The sequence below is a fragment of the Chinchilla lanigera genome, unplaced genomic scaffold (genome assembly GCF_000276665.1).
Source record: "Chinchilla lanigera isolate Chin_1 unplaced genomic scaffold, ChiLan1.0 scaffold00066, whole genome shotgun sequence".
Classification (NCBI taxonomy): Eukaryota; Metazoa; Chordata; class Mammalia; order Rodentia; family Chinchillidae; genus Chinchilla; species Chinchilla lanigera.
The window spans coordinates 5,986,507-5,998,911 of NW_004955467.1; the positions used below are offsets into that span (position 1 = coordinate 5,986,507).

The window sequence follows — 12,405 nt, forward strand, 5'->3', positions numbered from 1 at the left end:
AAGTCCCATCCACTTTAATTCATTCAGTCAGTCAGTCATCCAGTTATTCATTGCAGCAGCATGTTCTCGGCACTAAAATACAGATGTGAGTAAAATGAGCGGACCCTCCTGATCTCTTTCCCTACTGGTGGGAGAGAGGGATCTGTATCATCAAGTAAATATGCTGTCTTGGGCTGAAGACCAAAAAGTTTCCCAAAAGAAATATCAAGATCTTTAAGTTGAATCTGAATTACTGGGCATCACATGTTGTTCTTGGCAGACCCTTTTCTAGGTACACATACACAGAAACGCTTGAAATCTTGTACTGTGAGGAAAGAGCCATAACTAGGAATGTTGACTCGGGGGAGGGATGACTGAGGACCTTGCTCTGCTATTCTCTAGATGTTGTGCTACCTTAAAGAAGAAAGGACACTTTCCCTTCAGATGACTCCCTTGAGTGGACCTTATGCCAAAGCAGTCAATTTTGGTTCCCTGTAAAAATCAACAAGAACTGCACTGCAGTGATAGAGGGGACCACCTCCAGGGTGAGACACCTCAGCCTGGATGCTTGGTGGACCCGTGCTGTGCATGGCAGGAGAGGAGTGTTTCAGAGGGAGAAGCATCAAGAAAGTATGATTTGAGCATGTTAAAACAAGCATCCTCATCAGGCCAAACACTTGTCTGAACACAGTGTACAAAAGACATGCATTTTCTCCCACGCCCACTAACAGGGCCATGGCACCTGTAAATGCAGATCCTGGAGTTCCAGGTATGCTGAGCTCAGAACAGGCCAAGGAAGAACACACCTCCACAACATTTCAGCCCACATCCTACAGCGTGGCTAACAGGCCAAAGGGGCTGAGGGACTCACCCAAGGTCATGGAGACAGAAAGGACTGAAGTTATCTCACCTTCCAGGAAGTGCTCTAAAGCAGAGAAGTATGAATGGCAAAAACCCCAAACATGAGATAAGGAAGGCTTGCTAGATGTTCCTGAAGATGTCTCTGGAGAACACACACACAGGTAAAGGAAAGGAAGTTAAAGTCCTCTCCTGACAGGGCCAGCAGGCGGCCGAAGTGCCTCCTTTCACATCCTGTAGCAGGTCTGATGTTGACTCCTCCATGCAAACAGTGGTGTTGGGGACAGTGATTTATACACAAGCTCCTCAGGCCCTCGAGAAAGAGTCACAAAGGAAACAGAGGCAAACTGAGGATCCTCTCACACCAGGAAATGGGGTGGGTCATCCGAAGTCTCCCTCCAGACCTCTATCTTCTCAGGCTCAGCTGCGCATCCTTGAGGGAAGATGAAGGAACCCCTGGAGGCCATGGCATAATTCACAACATTATTTCTCAATGCCAAAAGAGAAAGCTGTTAGATTCTAACAACACAGAGAAATAAAACAAGAAATGGAACAAGAGAGAAAATTAGAGGGGAACCCCCAGAGGGACTTAGAAAGGTAATTTGAAGCAGCCTTACAGTCAAGCATCACCACTTCTGTAGAAATGGGGGTAGACTGATACCAATCAATGAAGCAGACATGGAAATTATATAATACTTAATAAAGGAAATGCATTTTTTCTGCTTCCTAGGCCACTGCAAGATTTCAAACAGACTTTTTAAAAAGTAAAACAACATGGCTGTTTGGAGAGTTACTTTACGAGCAGATACAAATGACTGGTAATAAGCATGCTGGCTGTGCGTGGAGCCTGCCTGGAAGCAGCCTGTCCTTCTCCATGGTGTATGCGCCCTGCAGAATCTTGTCAGTCGTATCTGAGCTATTAATCTGTTCATTGCAGCTTTTTATCAAACAGAGAAAAGAAAAACAACTTTGCCCAGGTCCAATTTGGATAAATTTTGAATTAGTGGCATCTGAATCAACGTGGTGTAATGAAGTGACAGCCATACAAGTTCAAGAAGAAAAGCCTGGAGCGGGGAAGGAAAAAAGAAGACAACTCAACAGAAGTGAACAGAAATCAAAAGGACGGATGAAGAAGCAGCAGCAGTGGATGAAACAATGAAAGTAACAAGAAGAAACATTTTAATGATGTGGTTTAAAAGAGAGATGGGACAAACCCTTTGCTCAAAGACCCAATATTCTTCTTTGTTAACGCTTAAGGGTTGGAAGGAATTGCCAGGGAAGGAGGTGGGCAAGAAACTGGTTGTGGCTCATCTGAGCCCAGGAAAGCTGTGTTTCCTAATGCAGTCTTCCAACGCTACAGGATATCGTTCCTGGGAAACCTCAGGCAAGTTTCTTAGGATGCAGGAAAGTCAGAGAAAGCCAACTACATGTCCAGAATGGTGGTTATGGTCCCCACAGTTCCCCAAGCACTGGAACCACATCAGTGTCTAAGCCAGTCTCAAATCCAGCATTTCAGAGAGGTGGATAAACAAGTGCGACCCTGGCCCTTCAGCAATGCTACCCAAATATCAATGACAGGTCAAAATTCCCTGCAGATTGGCTCCAAGCCTGACCCTAAGATAGGGAGAAAAACCTTCTCAATGATCCCTTTCTCGGGCCTGGGGATTTAGCTCAGCGGCACAGTGCCTGCCTGGCAAGTGTGAGGTCATGAGCTTGATTCCCGGTACCAGAAAAACAAAAAAACAAACAAACAATCCCTGTCTTTGCTACTAAGCATTGTCCCCAACCTGCATGACCCCTAGCAAAGGTCCTTGTTTCAAGGACCTCAGAAAAGAGATCACTGGTGGGCTCTGTAATGATTTCTCAGATGCCACTTACAATTAACAGCCGTGATCAGGGTTCAAATTCCTCCCCACAGTAGCAGCAAAAACGAAGGATGAAAGAAGAACTGACTGGTTAGCGATCACACTTCCCAGAAGAGCACATTTGGCTAAGGGAACAACGAATATGTCCAGAGGACAGGTGTCCTGAGTAATGAGACTTTAATGCCGAAGCTAATGGGAACAGTACACGAGACCAAATGCCAAAAAAGCAAGAAATAATGAGAGTGTTTTCAAGGCCTGTAGAGAACAAGGACTCTTCTCCCAATCCTTGGGGCACACAGACAAGGTTCTGGCCACGCAGAGCTTTGCTGTTACTCTAGCTCACATAGGTCTGGAGATAGGGATAGAGGCCTCGGGCAAGGAGGACATAAGGACTGTTCCGCATCTTTGGCTAGGTACAGGCATGAGGCAGGCAGGATACAAGGGGACTGGCAGGGTGCTCAGGAACTCTAGGCTCCACACACCTACATAGAAGTGAGTCCCTGCTTAGTACCCTGGCATAAACCTATAGACCAGAGAAAGTGGCAAAGCTGTGGGCACCACCCTGTGCTAACTGAAGCTTAAGGCCTGCAGCAGACTTTGGCTGCTGGAGAGAAAACATGGGCTCTTAGGGTGTCTCAGGATTCCTTCCTTTCTATGTGCCCTTCAGGACACAGGAACTGAGAACAAAAGAAATACAAAAATACAGAAAAAGCAAGTAATTGGGAAGCACAGCTAGAAGTGCAGCATAAAATTAGAATGGACGAGGAGTGAATTGGCCAGAGTTTTGTGTCTTGCATGCACAGCACTAGATGTTATAAATGGGGGGGGGTGAAAAATGGAGCTGTTTGTGAGTTGTACACCTCACTAATTAAAACAGGGACTGGTCTGAGGTCCAGCCTCTATCCTCAGATTTCTCCTTTCCCCTTCTCTCAGGAGCAAGGACTCCTGCAGAACTGCCCAGGGGTTCTTACAATGCTACACAAAGTTTTCAGATATTTCCCCCCTCAATTAATATCAAGGTACTATTGTGCTTTTTATATTTCTTCGTGTGGCCTTCACTACCCTCAGAAATATAATCCACCCTAAAGAGAGAACCCTCTCACTGCCATGGGCACCTCTGTGCCTTGCATGCAATTTAAGTGGATGCCACTAGCCTCATCTGCAGTACCCTGGGAGGGAGGTCATTTATCTGCTTAGTCCTTTACAGTGACAACCTGTGCCAAAGCACAAGCAGGTGGGACTTTGTTGTCTTCAGGAATTCACTAACACTGACCCCTTCGTATCCAGGAAGGTGAGATCCAGCTGTCCTGCTGAACTGTAAAGGGTGATGGAGGCAGGCAATGTACCAGCTGTATGACCTTGAGCAACTTACTAAGCCTCTCTGAGTCAGTTTCCTCAACTATAAAATGGGTCTCTCTGCTCAGAGGGGTGATGAAAGAAAGTAATGAGATGATACAGGTGAAGGGCTGAGCAGAAGGCCTGGTACAGACTGTGCACAAAAACAAGCAGCCTTCTAAGCATCCCCACTTCCTTGAAACTTAGTCTAACAGCACCTCAGGTGCTCCTCAACTTTCTGGGATTGCACAGATGATGGGCAGATATTGGAGGCCCTTTCCATGGCACCAGGTACCAGGGACTGCTGAAGTAAGTCCCCAGTCTCCTGCCAAGCAATCTTCCTGAATAGCAGGAACAAAGAGCAAGGGACAAAACAGACATGCAGGCAGGGATCCTGGACAAACAGTAGTTCTCGGGGAACAAAAGGCCACCGGGCACCCAGAACCTTGGTATTTATTCATTACCTCTGACTCAAGGTCAGTGGGTGAAGGCAGCGGGTGCTTCTGGGAACAGTAATGGTGACTACATCGACCTGGAGGAAGAGCAAAGCATTCTTGCAAGGACAAGGATGAGACAGGGGGCAATGAGGAAACTGTAGTTTCCCCAGGTGCTTTATACTCTTTAGCAGGTCTTATCTTGCCCTGGAGGGCCACAGCAATGAGTAGCCCTATGGCTTCCAGCTGTGGAGCTTCTGAGTTCCAATCTGGCTCACAGGGCAAAACAAGGACAAGCTTTGGATGTTTGGTCCCTTACACCCAATTACAATTTGTGGTCCCCAACAAGGAAGCACTTCCCTGACATATGCAGAATGACAAGGGACTCCTCAGCCCCCTCACCAGCCTTCCCCACTATTCTCCATTTCTGGGATCAGTCCCATCTCATGAATGTGCATTTGGAGCTGGAGGAGGAGGCAGGCGCCATAAATGCACACTAGGAATCCATGGGCAATGCCCATGGCAGCCTCAGCTCTCTGGGTTTGCACATGCCTCCATTTCATCTGTGGCTGCCTGGTCCAAGTGGTGACCCCATCTCCATGTAAAATTGCGGAGACAACAGCCCTGATATGGAGGAAGGGAGAGGGTGCGGGGAACAGGGGCTGTGATCCCATGCGTCTCCTCTGCATGCATCCCAAGGAAACTGGGTCCCTTTACCATCAGTATCAAAGTAGGAAGCTAAATTGAGCAACCTCTACTATTTTATGCAGAAATGTGGGACAGTCTCTTTTTTTTCCCATCCTTTCTGGGCAGTGACTTCAAATGTTTGATGCATATTCAACTCCTTTCTTTTGTCCTCTCTCCCAACTACCCCACTGCTTGAGATAGCTAACATGAAACCTGTTTGTCCAAGGTCAGTAATTATCCCTCCATGTGAGAAGCAGCCCCTTCACGGATGCTGGGGCCTCTCTAAAATGCCTCTTCTGTGCTCCTACCTTCAGAGACAGCGGAGCCAGCTCCCCAGAAAGCAGCTCTCATCACTGGAGGCACTCCTGATTTCTGGTCACCTTTCTCATTCATCAGCCTCAGGCTCTGACTTATTACTGCTTACAAGAATCAAATCTACCCTAGGAGGATAAAAATATTCTACCATTACAGAAAGTCAAAATGACATGCTATGTACTCTTAAGAGAACTTCCAGGAGAAATACCGTGGAACCACCTTCCAGAGAAGAATCAGCACGTGGCCTCCCAAGGTTACTGCAAGGAAAGATGGTATTTTAGGATATATATATATGCCATGGTTCTTTCCAAGGATATCACAGGCAAACTCCCTAAGCTGCATGCCACAGAGATTCATTTCATTAGCCTGTGGTTTCTCAGCCCAGAGCTGAGATGGAAAACAATTGGCGCTAGGAACTGGGTTCCCATGACTCACAGATTCCTTACCTACATAAGGAGCCATCCTGGATGATAACTCTGGAGCACACACAGGATCACAGTACAGTGGGAGTCCCCAGCCAGTGGCAAACCTCACTGATCTGGCAGGTTGCAGCATTTCTCCTCACATCTGGGAGACACTGGAAGCATCCACAGCCTGGAGTTTTAATCCCAACCTTGTATCTGTGGTGTTCTTCAGTGATTCTTTGTCCTGGTCCACCTGCCTTTGACTCCCACTGTATCACTCTTCTTTGGTGGTCTGCATTACTCAGAATTTTATTACAGGATTACGCTTAGATCAGGTTATTGCTCATTAGAAAAGAATGGAGAGAGTGCAAAGGGACCAGAGAAGAAGAATGGGAATGATTTCAGTGGCGGAAACAGTGAGCTAGGCAGGACTCAAGAAATGTGGGGAAGGGAAAGAAAGGGGCAGCCTGTCACTCACATCGCCAGGTATTGGACTGTTAGCTGGTGATGACCAAGAATTGTGCATAAAGTAAAGTAAAATGGGTTTTCAGTGGACAAGAAAGGCTTAGCAAGGGCCTTGGACGTGAGCTTCTTGACTTTAGCACAAGCTCACTCCCACACTAGCTAGGCAACCTCAGCATTGGGACCTAACCTTCTGGATTCGACTGCCTCACTTATAAAATTATGGAATTAGATTAAAAATATGGCCTGCAATGATCCTGGATGACAAAATAACACAATGCACCATTATGTCTTTTCAAAGATTTTGGTTCTACTTCCAGAAATTTTTTTTAATAAAACCAGAATATAGAGAGTTAAAAATGTATCCTTCTAAAATAAGCCTACTCAAGGCTTAAGTCCAAGTGATTAAGACCCTCTGAGAATTTTCTGGTAAACTTCTCACCCAGCCCTCTTCCCCATATACAATATCTGCTAAGAAAAACACTGTGGATGTGAGGTCATAAACGTGACTCAGGGAAAAATAATGGGTTGGAGTTAGAGAAACAAGGAGAAAAAGCACAACAGAAGGTATGTACAAAGTAAATTTAGTCTAGGACCCCATACATTCTATTGTGGTTCCCTCTCCACCACCAACCTGAAAAATCTTACATCTTCATAAATTCAGGCTGTAATTTGGTGGCTCCACAGGATATGTATTGTTAAGGAACATGATAAAAATCATAAGACAAAGTGAATTTATGATCTCAAACACAGATTTTACATTACTGAATAGGGGGCAAGGGACAGGAAGAGGAGGACTGGTAACTTCCAACATCCACAAGCAAGGTGCTGTGGTGTGGATGTGACGGGGTTTGCCCCTAGCTATAAAAAGGAATCAGAAAATTAAGACCTAAACAGGCCTTGAAGAAATCAGGCAACAGAACTGGAAGAATTAAGCTCCTTTTGGTGTAGTTTGCTTTTATTCTGGATCTGTAGGCATGTCTGTCTGGGGCTAGTGAATTAACCTCTTTCAGTCAGTTCACTTTTTCAGCTGTCTTCACCACTGCTTGATGCACAATTGATTTGAATCAACTGACAGTCAATTCAATCTCTCATTAAAACTGGCTGAAAACAATGAATTAGACTTCTTTCTCTACTTGTGCCTTGGCAGCCTAGAACTGTGGGTGAGGTAGTGGTATCTTAGCAGCAGATTCTTCAAAATCAATGTTCTGAGTCTTGCATAGGGTTGTACGTGGGGCGTTAAGGGGCAGATGTACAGATACTGTGAGCTTGGGGCAGAGTAGGGAAAGAACATAAAGCCAGTGAGCAACATTACCAGGGAAGAGTGTCATGTCTAAGGCTATTTGAAAAATATGTGCATAGTTTCACTGTTAAAATAAGAATGAATCCTGCTAGCCTTGTGTGCCAAAGGCAATGTTATTTATAAGCATACGTTTTATAGTTGGAAATATATTTTGCCCACACAAGGTGAGCACGGCTCATATGATGAACCCATGCACCCCTGTATAAGCAAAAACTAAGCTAAAAAAGGAGGGTTGGCCAAGGCAGTCCTGCCCCTACCTCTGTCTCCGTAAGCTCTCTCAAATCTTTCCACAATGTCCCAGCTTTCCCTAAGTGTATTTTCTTTTTAAACTCAAAGAAAAAGGAAAACACACAAGGCTAAGACCTTCAGTCCAAGGTAATTTTTCCCCTTTCCTTCAAACTACTACATTTGAAGGAAAAAACAAGCTGACTCTGTTTAGATCAATTCATTATGGTGGACCCATAGTATATCAAAAACTGAAGTGTTTGAGGGGATCTGACAATTCCTTGCCCAGGAACCTAGAAAGAGTTCCTCACTACATCCGTCCGCAAAGTGGTCCTGTTACTGCCGCTCTGTGGCCTAGAAAGAAAAGCAGAGCTCTCTGGGATTGTAATTAATTTCTGGAGGAAGAAAAGGTGGCACGAAGTATTCCCTTGACTTCCTCTAGAAATAAGCAGGAGAACTCAGAGATGAAGGGCTGTGTTGGTGAGTCGCTTCCTAATTCCCTTCCTTTTCCTGATGACATCCACTCAGGCTGTGCTTCCCACAGTGCTGAGCGTCCCTCCCCCTGCCCACCTTCCTCCATCCCTTGCAGCCTGTGCAGGCAGTGGGAGGCCCCTGACTTCACCAACTGCGTTTGTAGCATCCTAATAGCTTCCTGACCCATCTGTTAATTAGCCATTAAAAACAGAAGAAAAAGAAGAAGAAGCCACAGAATTCCTCCCTCAGAATGATTCTCATCTCTAAGACACTAATGAATCAACTCAGGGCAAGGAGGAGGGAACAGGTTTGGATGTGAAACCGCTCGCAAGGAATAGAATGTCTAAAGGAGGTTGCCTCCTATCCCCTTCCTGGGCATAGCCCACATTCCACCGCCTTCCTGGAGAACACCACAGCCTTTCGCTAAGTAGACAACTCCAGCGCAGCACTGCAGAGCCACTGAATAAACACTAACACCAGCAGATGTCTGCAGTCAGTCAGCCTGCACTTCAGCCTGAGCAGTTGTAGATGAGGAAAGGAGTAGAGATCCTAGTGGGAAAAGGGTTCTCATCAGGAAAGGCTGGCTGTCCACATGCAGCAAATGGCCCTGCCTTTGGCCCCTGTGCCCTCTCTTTCTCCTCTATGGGGTTCTGCTGGCGGGGTCTACTTGGTGCTCGTCGGCTACAGTCAGTGGAGAGCCGGTAGTTTCCCCACACACTGACTTCTCATTTGGAAACAGGACAGCAAGGTCTAATTACTCTGGAAAAATTAAAATCTTTCCCATAGGGGATGTGAGAAAGTCCTGCCCTAAGGAATATATGTTCCTAGCAGAGGGCAGAGGGCTGGGAACACAGAGGCCCACCCATTCATTCACTGCTTTTAAACTCCCACAAATATCCCTTCCAATGAGACTGTTCTCATCGAAACTCCCTAGACTCAGCTCAAGTAGCGTCTTCAGGGAGGATCACACACCAGAATAGCTCTACTTCTCTTTTCAGCAAGGAAAAGTCTTTGCTAAGCTATTTCAAAGAATCTGTAACTGAAAGTACATCTTACTTCTCCTTTTGACCTCTGACAGTGCCCCTTCCTTCTGCTCCCCAAATTCCCGAGGGAAAACATTATGGTGTGAAGGTTTATCTCCTCCATCACTCCCTCCTTTTCCCTGCTTCAATTCCCCAGTAAGGAGCATAAACACCTACCAGGAATGCAAAGCAGCAACCTCTGAGATGTGAACCGATACAGCAGCCCCATCCAGGAGTCTTAGTTATATGAACACTCACCCTCACGTGCTTGAAAAGAAGAGAATGAGATGGGATTCTGCTGTGCTCAAAGTACCCAGATTGAAAATGAAGTTTCCCAGACCTGCCCAAGGTCATTTGCAGAGCGTCCTAGATGGCTCTCTCAGGTTCTGTCCTCCTGCATGTCCCCCACGCCTCACCTGTACAGACTGACAATATCCCTACCAAGCAGCCCAGTATGATGGTACCCAAAACACTGACCAGGCAAGACTTCGGTTGTTGGAAGAGGATCTGTGAACTGAATAAAAACAGAAGGTAAACTTGAGGGGGAAACATCCCATACTTATATAATGGTCTGAAGGCCTGAAATTCACCTTTTCCCAAGGTTACCTTTCTTTCCCAGCCCCAGAGAGAAACTGCCCCCAGGATATCACCATAATTACCTTTATTTGTGATAGCGGCATCTGAGCAGTGAAGAGGGAAGAAATATCCAGGGGAACAGGGACTTATCCAGGGTCACATGCCAATGCCAGAGTCTAAAAATGTCTGCTTGCAGCAGCTGAGACCCTCATAGCACCATAGCAAATTATGAATAAACTGCATGAGGCGACAGGGTGAGGGTAGCAGGCAGCTTTCTCTAAGAGTGCACAGAACAATGGCTCAGGGAAGAGATGGAGCCAAAGAAACGTTCGTGGATATCCATCAACAAGAGGAAAAGGCTTGATAAGACAAGCACATGAGGAAGAGGGAACAGACAAGCCTCCAAGCACTGCCACAGAGGTAGAGGGATGGGATGGACCAGCACAGCTACTATGGGAAGACACCTCCCCATGTGCAATTCCTTATCTGTCTCTCAAGCTGAAGGAAGCTAGAGTCTTTTCCAGAGAAGACTCAAAGGAGGGAGTATCTTGCCCTTATTTTGCTCATTGTCCTACCTGTCTTCTGCATTTGAGAGCCAGGACTGATCACAGACCACTGCTCACGATTGTCCCATCAGTGTCCAAGGCCAGTCCAGGCACTGAGTAAAGCTATATTGCCTGAGAAATAAGGTGGGGGAGGAAGAGAAATCGGTGGCAACCTAGGGAGAAGAGAGTTATAAATGGGTGCTCCCTTTGGAGTCACCCTAATTCCAGCACTTGAGTTCAGAGTACCCACACTGCATGCGTTTGACTCAGTAAAACCTGCCGGGAGTATCAGCTTTTCTCAACACCCACAGTATCAAACTGGAAAAAAAAAACAACCCAGCTCTTTCAACATGGCTAGAAATTTCTATTTGGCTCCCTTTCTCTTCAGTAAGGTAGGAGTGATTAATGTCCACAGCAGTGAAGGAAGGAGGTTTTCAGGCCACGGGAATAACAAACAAGTTATAGAAAGGAGCTAGGGGTGGATGAGTCAGAACAGGCTCTGGTGGGCCAACTCAGAAGCAGACATATTGGCGGGGGGGGGGGGGCGCTCCTGGATACCAGGGCAGTACCCACATCATGCACCAGAAAAGGAGGCATTTCCTGTGGCAAGATTTTCAGGATCCCCAGAAGACTCCGTGGAACCACATCTAGCCATTCAGCTCCAGGAAGACACTGGCAACAGAGCTAACTTTGCGTCCCTCCGGTTCCAGGTTTCAGAAGGGAAGGCAAAGCTCCTGCTACCCCCTTGCTTTGGCATCCCAGTGGGTCATGTAGGAGCCAGAGTGATGGGTGGAACGTGGTCAGAACAGAACCACGGAGTCACAGGCTGCCATGTTTTGAGCTCTTGGCCTAAGCTTTGGTATGAGGCAGCCGCCAGGGCCTCTCCCAGGTGTGCCGAGAAAGATGCCCACCAAGTTGAACATGGTAAGAACTGTTAAGTCAGAGAGCTCTGCCTACAGGGCTTAAAAGAATAAGTCTTCCAGTCTCAGCAGGGAAGAGAAGCATCCCACTCGGAGACACACCATCTGTGCTTGGTCAACATGAAATGGAGAAACCTTCCTTCTTCCCAGCAGAGGCAGCCTTTCCCTAACACCCCATTTCTCAGGCCTCAGACCATCGGAGTATACCCTAAAGGACTTGATCCTCTTTCAGTAGAGTCCAACATTATTCAAACCCTACTGAAGATGACACTTTGGTTTTACTCAAACAGCTCAGTGCCCTAAAAGCCTCGATCAAAGTACCCACACGGCATGAAAACGGAGCCAGAATTAGCAAAATTCTTGCACTTGAACTTCATGGACTCCACTGATTCTTTCACTGCCCGTTAAATACCAGCACCACCAAACCACGCATTTCTGGTTCCCAGGGGATGGAAAAGCCAAGACGGTGGGAGATTTACTGTAAGTAAAAGGAGTGACAGTGAAAGTGAATCAGGAGAATCCGTGGGTGCCAGTGGAGAGGACTAGGGAGGTGTAGTAAAGCGGGGAGGCCACGGGAGCCTAGGGCAGCGGCTGGGGCTGACTCTCACCTGTGGATGTTCATCTCCCGTGGAGGACGGTGGGCCTTGTCGTAGGAGACCTTGGCGAAGACGCCAGCCACGATGACGAAGGCGATTACCCCGCAGGTAATGTAGACGGTGAAGTTGGTCTTGTCCTTCTCCGGGTCGTACTTGTTCTCGGGCCCCGGCGACACCACCTTGGTGCTGGGCGTCTGGACCCACACGGGGCTCTGGTAGTTGGTGCACTGGCGCTGGTCCAGCTTCTCGTGGCGCTTCTTGCAGCAGAAGCGGTAGTAGCAGGTGCCGCAGCAGTACAGGTAGCCGCTCTCGCTGTTGTTACACTCGAACTCCTTGTCGTACTGGCCGCTCACGTCGTAGTAGCCCCAGCACGTCTCGTAGGTGACAGTCGCGCTGGCCGCCGCC

At 47.2% G+C, this 12,405-nt stretch overlaps 1 protein-coding gene across 1 annotated transcript in view; it reads right to left on the reverse strand.

The window, feature by feature from the left end:
* Shisa6 (shisa family member 6) overlaps window positions 1-12,404 on the reverse strand; it is a gene marked incomplete at its 5' end in the record, with an annotated part of 297,390 nt that extends 284,986 nt beyond the window's left edge. The window contains one exon of the mRNA XM_005399742.2: window positions 12,013-12,404. Within this exon, the coding sequence (XP_005399799.1) occupies window positions 12,013-12,404 (392 nt within the window). The remainder of the gene's footprint in view (window positions 1-12,012) is intronic.
* Window position 12,405: the final 1 nt, after the last annotated feature.